Source organism: Lipophrys pholis (assembly GCF_963383615.2).
Source record: "Lipophrys pholis genome assembly, chromosome: 2".
Classification (NCBI taxonomy): domain Eukaryota; kingdom Metazoa; phylum Chordata; class Actinopteri; order Blenniiformes; family Blenniidae; genus Lipophrys; species Lipophrys pholis.
The window spans coordinates 37,710,805-37,733,708 of NC_137636.1; the positions used below are offsets into that span (position 1 = coordinate 37,710,805).

At 50.6% G+C, this 22,904-nt stretch overlaps 2 protein-coding genes across 3 annotated transcripts; one reads left to right on the top strand and one right to left on the bottom strand.

Moving 5' to 3' along the window:
- Positions 1-1,098: 1,098 nt before the first annotated feature.
- tppp3 (tubulin polymerization-promoting protein family member 3) lies at positions 1,099-3,699 on the top strand. 2 transcript variants are annotated; one of them, XM_080492998.1, is made up of 4 exons: positions 1,099-1,209; positions 2,333-2,532; positions 2,809-2,962; positions 3,103-3,699. In XM_080492998.1, the coding sequence occupies exons 2-4, from the start codon at positions 2,345-2,347 to the stop codon at positions 3,292-3,294; spliced, it is 534 nt and encodes a 177-aa protein (XP_080349124.1). In that variant the 5' UTR covers positions 1,099-1,209; positions 2,333-2,344; the 3' UTR covers positions 3,295-3,699. The 2 variants fall into 2 exon arrangements, with proteins under 2 accessions (XP_080349124.1, XP_080349125.1); XM_080492999.1 differs by lacking the exon at positions 1,099-1,209 and adding an exon at positions 1,661-1,799 and having other exon boundaries at positions 3,103-3,571.
- A 587-nt stretch (positions 3,700-4,286) lies between these two features.
- On the bottom strand, positions 4,287-22,303 carry slc9a5 (solute carrier family 9 member A5; the record flags this gene model as incomplete). Its single annotated transcript, XM_080492918.1, has 16 exons — positions 22,198-22,303; positions 20,745-21,047; positions 20,220-20,383; positions 19,206-19,284; positions 18,922-19,099; positions 14,798-15,018; positions 14,459-14,661; positions 12,635-12,724; positions 11,964-12,034; positions 8,246-8,372; positions 7,779-7,870; positions 7,528-7,654; positions 6,572-6,721; positions 6,310-6,382; positions 6,023-6,145; positions 4,287-4,813 (listed from the first exon to the last, which is right to left on the bottom strand). Exons 1-16 carry the CDS (start codon positions 22,229-22,231, stop codon positions 4,287-4,289), a joined length of 2,562 nt encoding a protein of 853 aa, XP_080349044.1. The 5' UTR covers positions 22,232-22,303.
- Between the last annotated feature and the right edge of the window lie 601 nt (positions 22,304-22,904).

Below are 22,904 nucleotides of genomic sequence, written 5' to 3' on the forward strand. Positions count from 1 at the left end.
ACACCCACCTAATTTTCTGACTTATAAACAATATTACATGGGTTCTATGATTGATATTCCAACAGCTGTGGGATCAATTCCTCACTGGATCTCTTAAAAACATTGTGAAGTCTTGTGTCCACATCCCAGAACTGCTGGAGGAAAACCTTCGACTATGAAATATGATGCTTTAACGTTTGAAGTGTCACTGACTTCTTCTGGGAGAACAAACTCTAGGATGTCCGTGTTCTCCCAGTGTTATTGTTTAGATCTCGTTGTTCTCTGCTGTGTGTGTGTGTGTGTGTGTGTGTGTGTGTGTGTGTGTGTGTGTGTGTGTGTGTGTGTGTGTGTGTGTGTGTGTGTGTGTGTGTGTGTGTGTGTGTGTGTGTGTGTGTGTGTGTGTGTGTGTGTGTGTGTGTGTGTGTGTGCTTTCAGTACTAAAAATAACAACAGCACCAGCTAGTGGACCAACATGTATACTACATAGTTTTCAGTCTCTCTGCCGTTGCCGTGGAAACGGACATCGTTTAGAAAAGGTTGTTGAGTCAACAGAGTCTGATTCACACCTCAGTGCTGCAGTCGACACGACCGGCTGAAAATCTTCTAACAGGTTCAGTTCCCCTCCTCCTCCCTCTTCCCCTCTCCTCACCCTCCCCCTTTCCTCCTCCCTTCTTCCTCACCCCCTCCCTCTCCCTCTCTCCTCCCCCTTCTGCCATGCCTTTTCTCTCTCCCCCTCTCCTTCTTCTCCCACTCTCCTCCCCCTTCTCTCTCACCTCCTCCCCCTTCTCCCTCTCTTCCTCCCTCTCCCCTTCTCCCTGTCCCCTTCTCCTCCCCCTTCTCTCTCACCTCCTCCCCCTTCTCCCTCTCCCCCTCTCCTCCTCTCTCTCCCCTTCTCCTCCCCCTTCTCCTCCCCCTTCTCCCTCTCCTCCTCCCTCTCCCTCGTGTTCTCCCTCTGCCCCTCTCCTCCTCCCTCTCCCCTTCTCCTCCTCCCTCTCCCTCGCCTCCTCCCTTCCTTCCTCTCCTCCCTACTTTTATTGCCCACTCCTGATGTTGGACTGGGTGTCGTCATGGCGACAGGGTAAACAGATGATAACAAGGCTTGAGCCTCAGAGCTTATTTGAACAGCAGGAGTAACAGAAGGAGGAACTGAAGGAGGAACTAGAGGAGTACAGGAGAAGTAACAGAAAGTGACGGGAGGAGTAACTGAAGGAGAAACCAAAAGTTTTATAGGTGAGACTTTTACATTTATTCTTAATGCAACATTTTTATTGTTTGTGTCACACACACACACACACACACACACACACACACACACACACACACACACACACACACACACACACACACACACACACACACACACACACACACACACACACACACACACACACACACACACACACACACACACACACACACACATTTTTATAAAAGATTATCTTTGGTTAATCTTTGCAGTGTCTGATCAGCAACATTGAGCTGCCAATTTGTTTGTTTGTTTTTTAACTTTGTTTTAATGTAAAGCCTCTGATCACAGCAGCATGTAAAATCAAACGTCTCATCACAACATCTCATCACAACATCTCATCATGTAGTTTTCTGAGCCTCCATGTTTTTCTTTGACAAAAGCTTCAGATGATTCCTGGTTTAGATTTCAGTTTTTCCTTCTGTTACTGTACAGCTTTTGTGATGAGATGAGAGGTGATGAGATGTGATGAGACCTCATGCTGCGGTGTGATGAGATGTGATGAAACCTCCTGCCGTGATGAGACGAGAGGAGGTGTGATCTGATGAGATGAGAGGTGATGTGATGAGATGAGGTGAGACCTCCTGCTGTGATGAGATGAGAGGAGATGTGATGTGATGAGAGGTGATGCGATGAGAGGTGACGAGATGAGAGGTGATGAGATGAGACCTCCTGCTGTGATGAGATGAGAGGAGATGTGATGTGATGTGAGGTGACGAGATGAGAGGTGACGAGATGAGAGGTGACGAGATGAGAGGTGATGAGATGAGACCTCCTGCTGTGATGAGATGAGAGGAAATGTGATGTGATGAGAGGTGACGAGATGAGAGGTGACGAGATGAGACCTCCTGCTGTGATGAGATGAGAGGTGATGAGATGTGATGTGATGAAGTGAGAGGTGATGAGATGTGATGAGAAGAAATGTGTTGAGATGAGATGTGATGAAACGTGATGAAACGTGATGAAACGTGATGAAACGTGATGAAACGTGATGAAACGTGATGAAACGTGATGAGATGTGATGAGATGTGATGAGATGTGATGAGTCCTTCTGCTGTGAGGAGATGATACGCTGTGATGTGATGTGACCCTTGCCCTCCCTGGCAGATACCAGGTGTCATGGCGGAGAGTGTGGACGTAGACGAGCTGCAGGCGTCTTTCAGGAGGTTTGCGCTGCACGGAGACGCCAAGGCGTCGGGGAAAGAACTGAACGGGAAGAACTGGGCCAAACTGTGTAAAGACTGTTGCATCATCGATGGGAAGAACGTCAGTGGCACCGATGTGGACATCGTCTTCTCCAAACACAAGTGAGTGCAGAGCAGCAAGGAGACACACCTGGAGGTCACCTGGTCACCTGGAGGTCACCTGGAGGTCACCTGGAGGTCACCTGGAGGTCACCTGGAGGTCACCTGGTCACCTGGAGGTCACCTGGAGGTCACCTGGAGGTCACCTGGAGGTGACCTGGTCACCTCGTCTGGCCTGTGAACTTGTCAGGACACGTGTGTGTGTGTGTGTGTGTGTGTGTGTGTGTGTGTGTGTGTGTGTGTGTGTGTGTGTGTGTGTGTGTGTGTGTGTGTGTCCAGGCAGAAGACGTCTCGAGTCATGACCTATGAGGAGTTTCGAGGAGCTCTGCAGGAACTTGCTCCTAAGAGGTTCAAAGGTCAAAGCAGAGACGAAGCACAGCAGGAGATTTACAGGCTGGTGGAGGGAAGAGAACCCAGCAACAAGGGAGTGACCGTAAGACACACACACACACACACACACACACACACACACACACACACACACACACACACACACACACACACACACACACACACACACACACACACACACACACACACACACACACACAGTCAGCTCTGCTTGTCTTCCAGAAAGTGATTAAAACGGCGACGGTGGAGCGTCTGACCGACACGTCACGTTACACCGGATCTCACAAGGAGCGCTTCGATGGAAGTGGGCGGGGCCGAGGGCGCGAGGGTCGCGAGGACATCATGGAGAACACGGGCTACGTGGGGGCGTACAAAGACTCTGGAACCTATGACAACAAGACGAAGGAGAAGTAAAGAGTAGGAGGAGGAGGAAGAGGAGGAGGAGCCCCTGTTGCGAGCTGTGCGACATCACTGGGTGTGGACCAAACTTATTGTCTCTGTGTGTGTGTGTGTGTGTGTGTGTGTGTGTGTGTGTGTGTGTGTGTGTGTGTGTGTGTGTGTGTGTGTGTGTGTGTGTGTGTGTGTGTGTGTGTGTGTGTGTCAGTTTCATCTCTGATTCTCTCTCTGCAGCTTAACGACTGTTCAGATGAAACTTTTTGAGGCGCTTCTCTGAATAAAAAATAAATACTTCTGTTTGTTTGTTTGTTTGTTTGTTTGTTTGTTTGTTTGTTTCCTGCTCAGAATGAAAACAAAACTTTCTTCTGTCACTTTGTTCAAATCTTTATTCAGAATATTGAAATAAATTAAGCTGAAAGTCTGAGTTCATGGTAGAAAACAGTGGAAACACTTAGGACACACACACACACACACACACACACACACACACACACACACACACACACACACACACACACACACACACACACACACACACACACACACACACACACACACACACACACACACACACACACACACACACACAGTTTATTTTCTGACTATGCTGGTTTGAAATTAACTGGAGAGCAGGCAGACCAGGATGATTAGCAGGAGGAGGAGCAGCAACAGCAGGAAGAGGAGGGGCAGCAGCAGGAGAATGAGGAGGAGGAAGAGGAGGAGGAGGTTGGGCAGCAGCAGGAGAATGAGGAGGAGGAAGAGGAGGAGGAGGTTGGGCAGCAGCAGGAGAATGAGGAGGAGCAGCAGAAACAGCAGCGGGGAGGAGGAGGGGCAGCAGCAGGAGGAAGAGGAGGAGCAGCAGCAGGAGGAAGAGGAGGAGCAGCAGCAGCAGGAGGAGGAGAAGGAGGAGGAAGCTGGATTCTTATTGTATGGAGTGTGAAGTTGCTGATTGGTGGACACACTCCTGCTCTCTGATTGGCGGACAGGCTGCTGCTCTTTGATTGGTCGGCTCACAGCTGGGTGGGGCCTCGGCTGTGCGGCTCGCTGCTCCCTGCAGGAGGTGCCGTCACAAGGCTCCGAAGGTACACACAGGGGTTCCTCCTCCTGCTGGAGCCGGGGGCGGAGCTTGGAGGAGGAGGCGGTGGGGGGAGGGGGGGCATGAGGGGGTGCCCCTCCTCCTCCTCTTCCTGCGCTCCCATGGAGGTGCTGGGCGGTGTGAAGGGGGAGGTGTACAGGGAGGTGTAGGAGGAGGTGCCAGGCGGCGTGTAGGAGGCGGGGCGGGGTCCTCCCGGCCGGCCGAGGGCGCTGACCCGGGGGTGGAGCGGCTCTGGGGGGGCAGGGGGGGAGGAGACGCTCTCCAGGGAGGAGATGCTCTGGTTCCAGGCCTCCTGCAGGTCCACTGGGATCACCTTGGTGGCTTCCAGGGAGATGCAGGGAGGAGGACAACCCACTCCTCCTTTCCAGGGGAAGGGGCCGGCTCCTTCTGAGGGAGAGGAGGGGGAGGAGCAGGCAGGAGGAGCAGGAGGAGCAGGAGGAGCTGCAGGGACTGAGGACACACCAGCAGAGGACCTTAGAATTGCAGTTTTCACATCATAAATACAAACTGCAAAGTTTTCAGTTTCTGATCGATCATGCTTCAACCATGTTGAGTCCAAGTTATCAATCAATCAATCAATCAATCAATCAATCAATCAATCAATCAAAGTTTACTAGTATAGCCCTTTCACCAGCCCCGAGGGTGAACAAAGTGCTTCACAGTAACTTAGAAAGTAGACAGCAATAACATACACAACAAAACAAACATCTAAGAGAAATAAAATAAAATGAATTAGATAAGTTATGATGATTTTTACGTCATCAACCTCACTGAAATTACTGGACACCACAGGAGGAGTCATGTAACCTCATTAGAGGACGGAGGGCGTCTTTTTCAACTGGTGCAGCTATTATGATGTTTACGGTAATAGTAAACATAGTAAGCATTCCAACCTGCAGGCTAACAAGCAGCAACTTTAGCTGTGGACTGAAAGAAACATTGCTGGTGTAGAGTCAAGTCCTTCAGTCCCTACAGGTTTCCCCTCCAGGTTTCCCCTCCAGGTTGCTTCTCGAGGTTGCCCCTATAGGTTGCTCCTTTCAGTTGCCTCTACAGGCAAAATGGATCCAGACCTGATATTCAAACATACAAGCTGCAGTCAAAGCAAATGGTTTTCTATCAAACCGATTGGACCTGGAAGGAGGGTGCAGACCGGTCGGCTCTCTCGCACCCCTACTGTTTGACATGTGAATTGAACCGTGAACTAATCAGAGATGACCGTAATGTAGAAGGATTCACAATCAATGGAGACTAGTATAAACTGTCTCTGTATGCGGACGATGTTCTCACCGAACCTGTGACAACAACCCCATACCTAAAAAGTTTTATCTCCACATATAGACTTTCCTCAGGCTATAAAGCAAACCGACTAAACTGTGGCTATAGATATCAGGGGAAGAATCTCACAAGCAACCAAACAACCCAGCTCCAAAGTGAATTCAAATGGCCCGAAGAGGTATCAAATACTTGGGTATTCAAACACACACACACACACACACACACACACACACACACACACACACACACACACACACACACACACACACACACACACACACACACACACACACACACACACACACACACACACACACACACACACACACACACACACACACACACACACACACACACACACACAGTGTGTAGTACCTGAGTGTGGACGCTGTTTCAGAGTGTCGACTTTGTGAGCGATGAAGGTGATGCCGACATCTTCATCTTTCTCAGGGTCTGAATGTTTGTCCTCCTCTGATTCGACAGGAACCAGCACCGGATCTGAGGAGGAGGAGGAGGAGGAGGAGGAGGAGGAAGAAGAGCAGGTGAAGCAGGTGAGTTGGAGGTCAGAGGTCTGTTTCCATGGAAACAACAGGAACACAGAAAACGGCATTGGGCTTCTGCAGAGCTTAGTCACCACCTCATCTCCCATCTTGCATCAGTACCTTTGTCCTGCCAGCTGATGTTCCGTCGCGGTTTGTCTCCACCTTCCACCTCTTTGACGTCGGATCCTCGACGCTGTGACCAGAAGAAACGACATGGAAACCAGTTAAAACTGGTTTCAAAAGTGCTGTCCACTGGTTCATTCCAGTTCAAACTGGTTCATTCCAGTTCAAACTGGTTCATTCCAGTTGAAACAGTGAGTGTATTGTGTGTACAGTGTGTGTGTAGTGTGTGTGTAGTGTGTGTGTAGTGTGTGCTCTATACCTTCTTCAGGCTGCGCTCCTTCTTGTGCCGTTTGTGTCTGGTGGATTTGAACGTCTCCATGCGGCTCCTCATGTTCCTCTGAAACACTTCACGGTCCTGACGCTCCTGCTCCCCCAGAGGCATGAAGTGTCTGCTGTAGTGTGACTGGTACTACAACACACACACACACACATACACACAGACACACACACACACACACACACACACACACACACACACACACACACACACACACACACACACACACACACACACACACACACACACACACACACACACACACACACACACACACACACACACACACACACACACACACACACACACACACACACACACACACACACACACACACACAGACGTAATGTTCAGGAGCTGTCGCCCTCTGCTGGTGCTCAGCTGCCAATGACTTTGGATTGATCAGTTCGTAATAGAGTTGGAAGTAATAGATTACAAATACTCACATTACTGCACTTAAGTAGTATTTTAAGTAGTTAAGTATTATTGAAAATCCACAAAGGATGTAAAACATTAGAAATGTCAGGAAAAAAATGCAACACTTCTCTCATAAAATGCTTTTCCTGGTCTGTCTGTTGTGTTGATCCTGAAGACAGTGGTGTTGGTGGAGGTGGTGTTGGTGGAGGTGGTATTGGTGGAGGTGGTGCTGGTGCTGTTGGGGATGGTGTTAGTGGGGGTGGTATTGGTGGAGGTGGTACTGGTGTTGGTGGAGGTGGTATTGGTAGAGGTGGTGCTGGTGGAGGTGGTGCTGGTGGAGGTGGTATTGGTGGAGGTGGTGCTGGTGCTGTTGGGGATGGTGTTAGTGCGGGTGGTATTGGTGGAGGTGGTGCTGGTGTTGGTGGAGGTGGTATTGGTAGAGGTGGTGTTGGTGGAGGTGGTGCTGGTGTTGGTGGAGACGGTGCTGGTGCTGGTGGAGGTGGTGGTGTGTGACCTCGTACCCGCCGTCGGGGTTTGTACAGGTTTCCAGCCAGAACATGGTGAGTCTCTGTGTCTTCTTCCACTTTGGCACCAGGAACATTATCGATCACCTGGAGGTCCAAACACACACCGCTACCGTTCTCACGCCTGTAACACAACAACACACAGCTGGCATGACAACAGCTACACAACAACAATAACACAGTCAGCATGACAACAGCTACACAAGCAGAGCACCTCATTGGACAGGTGTGGAGGTCATGTGACTCACAGGTAGTTGGTGACGTTGGTGACTTCAGGAAACGAAGCTCTGCTCGCCATCGAAGGCAAAGACAGTCTGGCTGAGGTCAGGACATTCCCTCCCTGCACACACACACACACACACACACACACACACACACACACACACACACACACACACACACACACACACACACACACACACACACACACACACACACACACACACACACACACACACACACACACACACACACACACACACACACGGTTTGTATGCATATAGCTGATATGACAACTCTAGATGTTTGGTATGTTAGTCCAGGTATTAACATACCAGGATATCTCTGTTACCTGGATTGTGTGTGTGTGTGTGTGTGTGTGTGTGTGTGTGTGTGTGTGTGTGTGTGTGTGTGTGTGTGTGTGTGTGTGTGTGTGTGTGTGTGTGTGTGTGTGTGGTGTGTGTGTGTGTGTGTGTGTGTGTGTGTGTGTGTGTACCTGGTCGATGACACTGATGGCGTCTCTGATGTTGATCTTCTGATAAGCTTCCCACAGTTCACTCTTAACATAAACAGACTTTCTGAGGAGCAGCTTACTGAGGTAGTTCTTATCAAACTGCTCCCACCTGCACACACACACACACACACACACACACACACACACACACACACACACACACACACACACACACACACACACACACACACACACACACACACACACACACACACACACACACACACACACACACACACACACACACACACACACACACACACACACACACACACACACACACACACACACTGCATTTTATTTGTAACCAGAACCTGAAATCCCCACTCGCCCCCTGAAGCCACGTTAGACTCATTACTGCCCCTTGACCCTGAGAATAAGCAGCTGATCTCCAGCAATTCTACTCTGATCGACTCTCTCAGTGTTTGAAAGTGTCTGTAATTCCCTGTAATTGACTTGTAATAGGTGATGGTGGGATGGTGGGATGGAATGGTGGGATGGTGGGATGGAATGGTGGGATGGTGGGATGGTGGGATGGTGGGATGATGGATGATGGGATGGTGGGATGGAATGGTGGGATGGTGGGATGGTGGGATGATGGAGGATGGGATGGTGGGATGGAATGGTGGGATGGTGGGATGGTGGGATGATGGGATGGTGGGATGGTGGGATGATGGGATGATGGGATGGAATGGTGGGATGGGATGATGGGATGGTGGGATGGTGGGATGGAATGGTGGGATGGTGGGATGGGATGATGGGATGGTGGGATGGTGGGATGGTGGGATGATGGATGATGGGATGGTGGGATGGTGGATGATGGATGGTGGATGATGGGATGGTGGGATGGGATGATGGGATGATGGGATGGTGGGATGATGGATGATGGGATGGTGGGATGGTGGATGATGGATGATGGATGATGGGATGGTGGGATGGGATGGTGGGATGGTGGGATGATGGAATGGTGGGATGATGGGATGGTGGAATGATGGATGATGGGATGATGGGATGATGGGATGATGGGATGATGGGATGATGGGATGGGATGGTGGGATGGTGGGATGGTGGGATGATGGGATGGTGGAATGATGGATGATGGGATGGTGGGATGATGGATGATGGGATGATGGGATGGGATGGTGGGATGGGATGATGGGATGGTGGGATGGTGGGACGATGGAATGGTGGGATGATGGGATGGTGGAATGATGGATGATGGGATGATGGGATGATGGGATGGTGGAATGATGGATGATGGGATGATGGGATGATGGGATGGTGGGATGATGGAATGGTGGGATGATGGGATGGTGGGATGGTGGATGATGGGATGGTGGGATGGTGGGATGATGGGATGGTGGGATGATGGAATGGTGGGATGATGGGATGGTGGAATGATGGATGATGGGATGATGGGATGATGGGATGATGGGATGGGATGGTGGGATGGGATGATGGGATGGTGGGATGATGGATGATGGGATGATGGGATGGTGGGATGGTGGATGATGGGATGGTGGGATGGTGGGATGATGGGATGATGGGATGGTGGATGATGGGATGGTGGGATGGTGGGATGATGGATGGTGGGATGGTGGGATGATGGATGGTGGGATGATGGGATGATGGGATGGTGGATGATGGGATGGTGGGATGGTGGGATGGGATGATGGGATGGAATGGTGGGATGGTGGGATGATGGGATGGTGGATGATGGGATGGTGGGATGGGATGATGGGATGGAATGGTGGGATGGTGGGATGATGGGATGATGGATGGTGGGATGGTGGATGATGGGATGGTGGGATGGTGGGATGATGGGATGGTGGGATGATGGGATGGTGGGATGGTGGATGATGGGATGGTGGGATGGTGGGATGGGATGATGGGATGGAATGGTGGGATGGTGGGATGATGGGATGGTGGGATGTGGGATGGTGGAATGATGGGATGATGGGATGGTGGGATGATGGGATGATGGGATGTGGGATGGTGGAATGATGGGGTGATGGGATGGTGGGATGTGGGATGTGGGATGGTGGGATGATGGATGGTGGGATGGTGGGATGATGGATGGTGGGATGATGGATGGTGGGATGGTGGGATGGTGGAATGATGGATGATGGGATGATGGGATGATGGGATGATGGGATGATGGGATGATGGGATGGGATGGTGGGATGGTGGGATGGTGGGATGATGGGATGGTGGAATGATGGATGATGGGATGGTGGGATGATGGATGATGGGATGATGGGATGGGATGGTGGGATGGGATGATGGGATGGTGGGATGGTGGGATGATGGAATGGTGGGATGATGGGATGGTGGAATGATGGATGATGGGATGATGGGATGATGGGATGGTGGAATGATGGATGATGGGATGATGGGATGGTGGGATGATGGAATGGTGGGATGATGGGATGGTGGGATGGTGGGATGATGGGATGGTGGGATGATGGAATGGTGGGATGATGGGATGGTGGAATGATGGATGATGGGATGATGGGATGATGGGATGATGGGATGGGATGGTGGGATGGGATGATGGGATGGTGGGATGATGGATGATGGGATGATGGGATGGTGGGATGGTGGATGATGGGATGGTGGGATGGTGGGATGATGGGATGATGGGATGGTGGATGATGGGATGGTGGGATGGTGGGATGATGGATGGTGGGATGGTGGGATGATGGATGGTGGGATGATGGGATGATGGGATGGTGGGATGGTGGATGATGGGATGGTGGGATGGTGGGATGGGATGATGGGATGGAATGGTGGGATGGTGGGATGATGGGATGGTGGATGATGGGATGGTGGGATGGGATGATGGGATGGAATGGTGGGATGGTGGGATGATGGGATGATGGATGGTGGGATGGTGGATGATGGGATGGTGGGATGGTGGGATGGTGGATGATGGGATGGTGGGATGGTGGGATGGGATGATGGGATGATGGGATGGTGGGATGGTGGGATGATGGGATGGTGGGATGTGGGATGGTGGAATGATGGGATGATGGGATGGTGGGATGATGGGATGTGGGATGGTGGAATGATGGGGTGATGGGATGGTGGGATGTGGGATGTGGGATGGTGGGATGATGGATGGTGGGATGGTGGGATGATGGATGGTGGGATGATGGATGGTGGGATGGTGGGATGATGGATGGTGGGATGGTGGGATGATGGATGGTGGGATGATGGGATGATGGGATGTGGGATGGTGGGATGATGGATGGTGGGATGGTGGGATGATGGATGGTGGGATGGTGGGATGATGGATGGTGGGATGATGGGATGATGGATGGTGGGATGATGGGATGTGGGATGATGGGATGATGGGATGTGGGATGATGGGATGATGGGATGGTGGGATGATGGGATGTGGGATGTGGGATGATGGGATGATGGATGGTGGGATGATGGGATGTGGGATGATGGGATGTGGGATGGTGGGATGATGGGATGTGGGATGTGGGATGATGGGATGATGGATGGTGGGATGATGGGATGTGGGATGATGGGATGGGAGGAAAAGATTCTGGGGGAAATAAAGAGGAAGTTCTCTGAATTGTATTTTCATTGTTTCCTGGGAAACTGCTTTTAATAAGGGGAGTTAAAAAAAGTGTTCAACAACACTCCTGACAATGTGTGTGTGTGTTGTTATCACTCAGTTTGGACTCACTTGTCTCTCCAGTGGTTGTAACCCTGCAGTCCTGCAATGTCCTCTACTGCAGTCAGAATGTGGTCAAAGGCCTGAGGACACACACACACACACACACACACACACACTGAAGTGAAGAGGTTCAGTTGCAGCTAGAAAGCAGTGTTAGCAGTGTTGGAGGAGCAACAGGAGATGCAGCAGGAGCAGGAGGAGTCAGAATAGGAGGTGCAGAAGTGAAGGAAGAGTAGGAAGTGCAGCAGCAGGAGCAGCTGCAGGAGGAGCAGCAGTAGCAGGAGGAGGAGGAGGAGGAGGAGGAGGAGGAAGAGGAGGCACAGCAGTGAAAGAGGAGCAGGAGGTGCAGCAGCAAGAGCAGCTGCAGGAGGAGCAGCACTAGCAGGAGCAGGAGGAGGAAGAGGAGGTGCAGAAGTGAAGGAGGAGTAGGAAGTGCAGGAGCAGGAGGAGGAGGGGGAGGAAGAGGAGGCACTAGTGAAGGAGGAGGAGGAGGAAGAGGTGCAGCAGCAAGAGCAGCAGCAGGAGGAGCAGCAGGAGCAGGAGGAGGAGGAAGAGGAGGCACAGCAGTGAAGGAGGAGCAGGAGGTGCAGCAGCAGGAGGAGCAGCAGGAGCAGGAGGAGCAGGAAGAGGAGGTGCAGCTGTTAAGGAGGAGCAGGAGGAGGAGCAGCAGGAGGACTCACTCTCTCATGGATCTCCTCGTTGATGGTCGGCTTCCTGTTGGTGGATCGAGGGACTTTGAGCCAATTGACCAGAGGTTTGATGGTCAGACCCTGAAAGAGGACAAGAGACCTGGACCTGAGACCTGGACCTGGACCTAGACCTGAGACCTGAGACCTGGACCTAGACCTGAGACCTGAGACCTGAGACCTGAGACCTGAGACCTGGACTCCCTCTCTCTCTCTCTCTCTCTCTGAGTGTTGGAGTGTTTTTCTTTTTGAGTCATTTGAGCAGGTTACTGACTAGTTTCAGTAGTTTGTGGTGGGTGAGTGTGTTTGTTTGTCTGGGTTGGTGAGGCTGTGGTGCAGTTAGCACCGTACTAGCGGTGTTGCACCATGGTGCGGGGGGAGAGGAGGAGGTGCGGGTGGAGAGGAGGAGGTGCGGGGGGAGAGGAGGAGGTGCGGGCGGAGAGGAGGAGGTGCGGGCGGAGAGGAGGAGGTGCGGGCGGAGAGGAGGAGGTGCGGGCGGAGAGGAGGAGGTGCGGGTGGAGAAGAGATATGATATGATTTTCTTGTAAAACTGACAGAATTGAATGTTTGATAAAACAGGAACGTTTCTCTCAATTTACAAAGTGTTTTTAAAGTTCAATGTTTCAAATGATTTTATTGCTCCTGCTGCTTTTTTTCACTGGCTGTTGGTGGACCTCCTGTTGGGGGGCGGGACTGGACCTCCTGTTGGTGGACCTCCTGTTGGGGGGCGGGACTGGACCTCCTGTTGGGGGGCAGGACTGGACCTCCTGCTAGGGAGCGGGACTGGACCTCCTGTTGGGGAGCAGGACTGGACCTCCTGTTGGGGGGCAGGACTGGACCTCCTGTTGGGGAGCAGGACTGGACCTCCTGCTAGGGAGCAGGACTGGACCTCCTGCTAGGGAGCAGGACTGGACCTCCTGTTGGGGGGCCTCCTGCTGGGGAACAGGACTGGACCTCCTGCTGGGGAACAGGACTGGACCTCCTGTCGGGGAGCGGGACTGGACCTCCTGTCGGGGAGCGGGACTGGACCTCCTGCTGGGGAACAGGACTGGACCTCCTGCTGGGGAACAGGACTGGACCTCCTGGACAGTTGACACCAGGACTCCACCTCACACGGTTACCACCAGTACCGTTACACCTGAGACCCTGTTTCACACCAAGAGTCATGATCAACACAGTTGGGGGGCTTCAAAAGACTGTGGTGCTGCTGCTGATCTCATCGGACCGAGGATGGTCTTCCTGGTCCACCTGGTCCTCCTGGTCCTCCTGGTCCACCTGGTCCTCCTGGTCCTCTTGGTCCTCCTGGTTTTCCTGGTCCACCTGCTCCTCTTGGTGCTCCTGGTCCTCCATGCAGAACATTTATAAGGGAAATGGATGGAGAGACTGTCTGAGGACGAATCTGTGGAGGACGTGCAGTGTGGGGGAGGGTGCCATAGATCCAGAGGACTTTTTCCTGGATTTGATGATCTGCCGAGGTCTGGCAGACTGTTCTAGACTGGTACTGACCCGGGTGGAGGTCTGGCAGACCGTTCTGGACTGGTACTGACCCGGGTGAGTCGGGGTCATTTGGACTGTTTCCACTGGAGGGACAGACTCTGTGCTGATGGAGCATCACGGTCGGACCCAGACTGAACTGAATGGCAGGACGGATTGTTGATAGAACCCAATGGAACAGGTCAAAATATGTCAAGAGAACTGGTCTTTCAGTGCGCCTAAAATCAAATGTGTAAATGTTTTCTGTTAAAATAGTGAAGGAATATAAACTCTCTCTCTCTCTCTCTCTCTCTCTCTCTCTCTCTCTCTCTCTCTCTCTCTCACCTGGAACATGACTGTGAAGAAAACGACCACGATGGTTGTAGCTACGAAATAATCTTTGGCTTTGACTCGTTGTCCATCCAGCAGCACCACCAGAGCGAAGGCTACCGCCCCCCGCAGGCCGCCGTATGACATCACCACCTGGTCGATCCGGTCCAACGGCACCAGCCGGAACCGGTTCAGGACCCACGTCTGACCGACCACACCTACAGGAACATCAAGGTCACTTCAGAGCCTTGCTGTGTGTGTGTGTGTGTGTGTGTGTGTGTGTGTGTGTGTGTGTGTGTGTGTGTGTGTGTGTGTGTGTGTGTGTGTGTGTGTGTGTGTGTGTGTGATGCTGACCCATGGCTCTGAAGACGAAGATGAAGATGAGGGTACAGGCCACTAGCCCGGAGTCCCAGGCCCACTTGGTCTTGTCGACGGCGGAGATTCCAAGGAAGATGAAGATGACGGTTTCTGCGATGCTGGCGAGCGTCTTCATCGTGTATTTCACCGCCGTGCGCGACTTCTGAGAGATGTTGGCCTCCACATACTTATTGGCTCCCAGGCCACAGAACGTCATGCTGAGGGAACAATAAACAGATAAACATGTCAACATGTCAACAAACACACTAATAAAATCAGGAATGTTCTGGCTTTGGCTGCAGCAGCAGTGTTGCTTTTCGTGTTAATGCTGAATGTCTGGGTTAGTTAATCCAGGTTGGAGATATCCTGGTATGTTCATCCAGGTAACAGAGATATCACGGTATGTTAATCCAGAGTTGTCATAATTAATTAAGTGACCAGTGGAGGCAGCAGCAGTTTGGGGTTCAGCTCAAGGACACTTGGACATGTAGACTCCTTGTTACTATTGGTAGACCTCCTGGTTACTCCTGGTTATTACTGGTCACTACTGGTTACTACTCGTCACTCCTGGTTAATACTGGTAGACCTCCTGGTTACTACTGGTAGACCTTTTGGTTACTCCTGGTTACTACTGGTTACTACTGGTAGACCTTCTGGTGACTACTGGTAGACCTTCTGGTTACTCTTGGTTACTACTGGCAGACTCCCTGGTTACTCCTGGTTACCATTGGTTGAACGTCTGGTTCTGGAGCCAGCAGCAGTTTGGGGTTCAGCTCAAAGACATTTGGACATGTGGACAGACAGGGAATCAAACCTGCAACCTCCATGTTGAAAGATGACCTGCTCTACCAACCGAGCCACAGCCGTCCAGAGAGGATCCTTCTTCAGTCAGCGGACCAATCGGTACTATACTGGTAGACCTCCTGGTTACTCCTGGTTACTTTTGGTTACTCCTGGTAGACCTCCTGATTACACCAGGGGCCTCATCTATCAAGCTTGCTGAAGCACAAAACAGGTCCTGAAAGATACGTACGCCACGTCGAACACAAAGTTTGTGATCTATAAAAATAAACTTAGCTGGAGAACGTTGGTACCGGTACGACAACTTAGAACCTTGAGCAGCACATTCTGGAGACGAGGAACCTGGTGGTGCTGATGGTGAGGTGGAGAATTGAACCAGATTCATCTCATCCATTTATCATCTTCAAATATCAGACTTATTGATCCATGTGATCATAAACAGCCGAGCTGCAGAGTTCTAGATGTTTCTTTAGTGGAACGTTACTGCTGAATCAGCAGAACCATGTTCATATGTCAAACCTTCATCTTCAAATGATCCAGAGGACAGAACTGATTGATTATCAATGATCCAGAGGATAGAACTGATTGATTATCAATGATCCAGAGGATAGAACTGATTGATTATCAATGATCCAGAGGACAGAACTGATTGATTATCAATGATCCAGAGGACAGAACTGATTGGTTATCAATGATCCAGAGGACAGAACTGATTGATTATCAATGGTGACAAAGTGAGTAACAATCACTCTAATTCCAGAGTAAACACATAAATAGTGCGGTGACAGTCGTGAGTAAAGCTGCAGTGTGGATGTTCTGCTGTTGTGTAAAAACTGGTTCCCGTCCTCTGGAGCTCACTGATTGAGTGTCTCCAGTCTCTGGGGACGTCTGTTCTTTTATTAGGATTTACAGCTATAAGGTACAAATATACTAAACTATGTACACGGTAACAACTACAGTGAGTCTCTGGGAAAGTCTCATGCTAAAAAAACTGCAATTGAGATGATTTACCAACGAGTTACATGTAAAATAAAGAAATGATAGATTTTATATTTCTTATTCTATTATTATACAGACGTGATCGGTGATACAGTTTAGGATATTTTTACATTATGGCTGTAAATCCTGATAAAAGCCGCTCACGGTACGGTCATGCACTCTGGACGCTCTGCTGCTGCAGACGACCTCCACCCTCCTCCTCCACCCTCCTCCTCCACCCTCCTCCTCCACCTCTAATGACTGAGGGGGCGGGGGGGGGGTGACCACATTTCTTTGAGAACAATTCGCCATTGGTCACGGACTGGGCCCGAACACTTCCAACTCGCAGGATGAGCTGGAAAAGCCGTGGTAACGTACTTTCTTTGTTTCTCGTTTCTTCTTCTTCAAGGGGACCCACACAGCGTAGCTAGCCATCTACGCAAACCACTGTACGCGCACACGAGCATCCAGGAGTTATCCCGCAGCTATCAGAAGCTGAGACATTCTGAACAGCTGACCCAGCTCCTGTTGATAACTACCGGACTCTCGTATTAGCAGAACCGCACCAGAACTCTTCTCTCCTCTTTCTCTCTCTCTTTCATTAACCCTGTTCGCGCGTGCACCCCGCGCGTCCGTTGCCGTTCATCTTATCTGATCCAGATAAACACACACACACACATAGCCACATTTAGCAGTGAAACCGCTAACTTGTGCCGCTAAGCCACATCCACACAGTCACCCGGAGCTCTGGCTGCATGTTCCAGTGAGAACTCCGGCCCTCAGAACCGGATGGACGACGCCGTCCGGTTGTCACCGTAACATAACCGGCTTCCCTAAGACTGCTTCACTCCGAGACCGCCCGCGCATAATCGCGTGACGTCTTGTTTATCTGGCTGCTAAGCAACCGCCGCGTCCCCCAGAAAGAGCGAGTCAAACGCCTCTAGTGGTCGTGTGGGTCATTGCAATCCCTCTTGATGTCCACCTGGTGGACGCATCAAGTCATTGCACTCTCCCTCTGCGTCCCGCCGCACGCCCCTAGATTTATTTATGAATTAATACATTCTTGTTCATAAACGCCTGTTAGCTGAGTCTTGGTGATTATTGTGTATTTATTGTTGACAATTCACTGGTTTGTAACAGTCTGTGCTCGGATCTCACACCTTCCCTTTTATTTAAGATTGTTATATTTTACACAGAAATATTAACTAACTTAAATAAACCTTTTTACAAACAAGACTGATATTTTGGTAATTAGCTATTGCCAGTTTATCTGGTGGTGCACCGATTTATTATTAATAGATAAATAACACATTTTTTTAAATTAATAATTTTTTGTTAAGAAATAATTTTTGATAATTAACTTTTAAGTAATTACTCAAATTATTTTAGGAGTTCTTAATGAGTAAATGACAGTTTACTTTCATTGATAATCTCAAATTTTCATAAATTACTTCCAGTGTTTTATTACTTTCAGTAATCGATTACTTACAGTAATTTAACGCTAATAACCAACCATAAATCCCAACACTCTCCTCCATGATGTCACTCTCCTCCATGATGTCACTCTCCCCATGAAGTCACTCTCCCCCATGATGTCACTCTCCTCCATGATGTCACTCTCCTCCATGATGTCACTCTCCTCCATGATGTCACTCTCCCCATGAAGTCACTCTCCTCCATGATGTCACTCTCCCCCATGATGTCACTCTCCTCCATGATGTCACTCTCCTCTATGATGTCACTCTCCCCCATGATGTCACTCTCCCCCATGATGTCACTCTCCTCCATGATGTCACTCTTCTCTGTCCTCCACCTTCAGATCAGGCTCTTCTCCTCCACCTCTACAGTCACTGATCTCTCAGACTCTCACACTATTTCCAGTAGTGATGTCGAGCTGCTGATCACTTATATTTTCTTTGATTAGTGATTCCACTACTGTGACACCAAATAATATCATCTGACCTCCACCTCCTCCATCACTATTTCTCACTCCGTAAAATTCCTTTTCTTCGTCTTTTCTGTCAGGATTTAGTGTCAAATGCCGGCGATCAACAGGCTGAATGACCACTGCTGGTAGAAAGTGGGCGTGTTGAGGGCGGGGCCTGAACGGAACCTTCCAGGTGGACTAGATCTATAAAAGGAAAGTGTGTGCAGGTGTGCCTACGCACGGTTTTATAGATTACAATTTTCGTTGGCGCACGCCATTTTCTGCTTTTGGGCGCACAAACATTTTTCGTAGGAATCTTAGGAATGTTTCATAAATGAGACGTCTGGTTACTCCTGGTTACTCCTGGTTACTCCTGGCCACTCCTGGTCACCAGTGGGCACAACAGCAGACTTACGAGAGGATGGCAGACAGCGAGAAGAGCTCGGCAGTCAGGTAGGCCAGGTAAACCAGCAGGAAGACGAAGAGCGGCTCGATGATACGAACTCTCTTGGTGAAGCGAGTGATGAAGCTCAAGATGACGGCAAAGACCACGCCCACCAGAGTCCCTCCGATACTGACGATGAGGAAGGAGGCTGAGGTGGAGAGGACAGGAGGTGAGGTGGAACAGGAGGAGGAGGAGGAGGAGGAGCAGGAGGTGAGGAGGAAGAAGAAGAGGAGGAGGAGGAGGGGGTGACTCACCGACTCCTTTGAAGTAATCTACCGTCTGGACGTTTTCAACTCCAACCTCCACGAAGGAAATGTAGACTTTATAAAGAACCTGGAGGTCAGAGGAGGTTGTGAGCTGAGTGATATTTTATAATAATAATAATAATAACTTTATTTATATATAAAGCACTTTTAAGAACAACTGTTGCACAAAGTGCTTTATAGTAAAAACACAAACAAAAAATCAGGCAAGACAGGAGACAAGCAATCATTAAACAGACGGAAATTATTGGCAGGTGTGATCAGCGGGTGAGTTCAGCGGGTGTGTTCAGCGGGTGAGATCAGTGGGTGTGTTCAGCGGGTGTGTTCAGCGGGTGAGATCAGCGGGTGTGTTCAGTTGGTGAGTTCAGCGGGTGAGTTCAGCGGGTGTGATTAGTGGGTGTGTTCAGCGGGTGTGTTCAGCGGGTGTGTTCAGCGGGTGAGTTCAGCGGGTGAGTTCAGCGGGTGTGATCAGTGGGTGTGTTCAGCGGGTGTGTTCAGCGGGTGAGATCAGTGGGTGTGTTCAGCGGGTGTGTTCAGCGGGTGAGATCAGCGGGTGTGTTCAGTTGGTGAGTTCAGCGGGTGTGTTCAGCGGGTGTGTTCAGCGGGTGTGTTCAGTGGGTGAGTTCAGTGGGTGAGATCAGTGGGTGAGATCAGCGGGTGAGATCAGCGGGTGAGTTCAGCGGGTGTGTTCAGCAGATGAGAGTGATACTCAGGGTCCCGTGGTAACAGCAGCAGAGGATTGTGAGAAATTGCTGATGTTGTGTTCGGGTGCAGGCTGGGAAAAAGCAACATTCTAACACCTTGTGGGATTATCTGCAGGGATTGCACACCGTTAATCTGATTACCCTGAGCTATGAGGTGCTGTTACCGTGGCAATCAGTACTCAACGCAAACTTTCCTGCTGACGATGAACTTTCTAAAAGTTACTGACCACAGACTGGTGTGTGTTTGTGTGTGTGTGTGTGTGTGTGTGTGTGTGTGTGTGTGTGTGTGTGTGTGTGTTACCACAGTGACGGCGTCGTTCAGCAGCGACTCTCCAAACACGATGATAAAAAGCATCTCGTTGACGTGAACTTCCTCGAAGACGGCGAGCACCGCCACGGGGTCGACGGCCGAGATCAAAGCGCCGAACAACAGGAAGTCCATCAGGTCAGCCTGGACAGAGACATCTGGGGACACACACACACACACACACACACACACACACACACACACACACACACACACACACACACACACACACACACACACACACACACACACTTATTATTCAACTAACCTCTGATCTTCAGTCTCTGGCCTTCAGTCACTGACCTCTGATCTTTAGACTCTGACCTCTGACCTTCAGTCACTGACGTCTGACCTTCAGTCACTGACCTCTGACCTTCAGTCACTGACCTCTGACCTTTAGACTCTGACCTCTGACCTTCAGTCTCTGACCTCTGACCCTCTGTCACTGACATTTGACCATTGGTCTCTTAAGCTCAGTCTCTGACTTTCCGTTTCTGACCTCTGAATCCAGTCACTGACCTATGACCCCCAGCAGCTTGGCAGCGTAGAGGCAGAACCCGGTGCAGAAGGCGTTCCACAGGGTTCCCACCACGGCGTAGGTCAGGATGGATCCCAGGTTGTCGAAGAAGAGACGAGCCGGCATGAAGTAGCCGGCGTCGCCCACGATGGTCGGCAGCAGGAAGAGGAAGAAGAGGGCGGGTTCAAGCTGGTACAGCTGCTTCTCATTGGCTAGCAGGACCACGCCTCCCAGAACCAGGCCCAATAGGATTAACATGCAGCTCTCCGGAACCACAGAGGTGAACCGCTGGGAGAAATGGAACACTGAGGAGGAGGAGGAGGAGGAGGAGGAGGAGAAACAGGAAGCTCAGAACCATTGACTCTCTTCAAAGTAGTTTTTTCTTTTTTATATATTTTCCGTTGTTTTGTGAAATAATTAATCTCAGATATATTAAAAAACTAAAGAAAAGTTTTGGTCCTTAACAAAAAGGAGGCTCAGAGAATAAAGCCTTGTTTCCACTGTACAGAATGTGACGGTAAAGCAAAGAAAACCACGACTGTCGCAGTCCCACCAGAGTTTGTTAGAATGTAGGCGGGGCTGTGAGCGACGCAGGTATGTGACATCATTCTGCAACAGTGGTCGAGGAAACAATATGGAAGTAGCCGCTGCAGCTCCGCGGCGCAAAAATACAGAGTTGACAAAACAACCAGTGCACAGCGGAGAATAGAAACAACAAGAGACATTTAAATATTGTGGGCGTGTCCAGAGTGACATAGATCACTGACCAATCAGCAGGCAGCTGCAATTTGCTCCTCCTCATCGTACCTGTTCCGTAGTGCTGGGTACCCTGACGGAAGGGTGACTAAAAATAGTAACCCGTTGGTATGATTCTTTCGGTACCATCCACAACTTCTGCAGTGGGGACGCACGGAAACCTGAACCATTCCATACCATGCCTTACTGAACTGTACCATTTCATACCGTACTGAACCGTTATGAACCATACCATACTGTTGCGTACTGTACCGTACCGAACCGTACTGAGCCGTACCATACCGTACTGAACCATCACAGCACATTCTGTCCAGTAGCAACGAGACTCACAGACTGAGGGCACGAAAAACAGACCTGTTGAATATCGTCACGAAGCACGTACACTCAGAACAGAGCAGTAGTGTGTGTGTGTGTGTGTGTGTGTGTGTGTGTGTGTGTGTGTGTGTGTGTGTGTGTGTGTGTGTGTGTGTGTGTGTGTGTGTGTATGTGTGTGTGGTGTTTTTTAACTGCATTAACAGGCAGCATGTGCAACACATGGTAGTCTTGCAGCAATGACTCACCAGCAGCTCACTGTGTGTGTGCATCTCACACACACACACACACACACACACACACACACACACACACACACACACACACACACACACACACACACACACACACACACACACACACACACACACACACACACACTCTTACAGATCTTTGCTCCACTCGCCACCAGCAGCCACATGGAGATGATGAAGGGGGTCTGGACGTAGCTCCACTCCCATTGAACCACCCGGAACCCGCCGCCGTGATGCTCGTCCTGAGACCCAGACCCTGACTCGGACCCGGACCCGGCCGGCTCATCCCGGTCCGCGGAACGGGCCAAGGCGACCCCCGGAGGAGGCTGCGGGAGGAGGAGCAGCGGCGGGGCGGAGGAGGCGGGGACCGGCGGGGAGACGCCGAACCCCGTACCCGGTGCAGCGGCTCCTGGTTCGGTCCGGTACGGACCGACCCGGTCCGCGACGGCCGCGGTGAGGAGCAGCAGTAACGGGAGGAAAGGCATCATGTCCCGGAGCTCAGCGAGAGGACATCCCGCTTTATACACACACACACACACACACACACACACACACACACACACACACACACACACACACACACACACACACACACACACGGAGGGAGGAGACATGTGACCTGCTTTAAAGGGACGGACACACTGCAGGTGAAGAAAACACTCCCAGCAGTCCTTGAACGCAGCACAGGTGATCACAACTGTCACGCATCAGGAACAGCTGATTACTGCTGACGTCATAGCTCAGTTTTGCAGGTTTTTTTTAATGACAACAGAAATAAAAATCTGAAGCTTCTCCTGGAGTCTGTGTGTGTGTGTGTGTGTGTCAGTGTGTGTGTGTGTC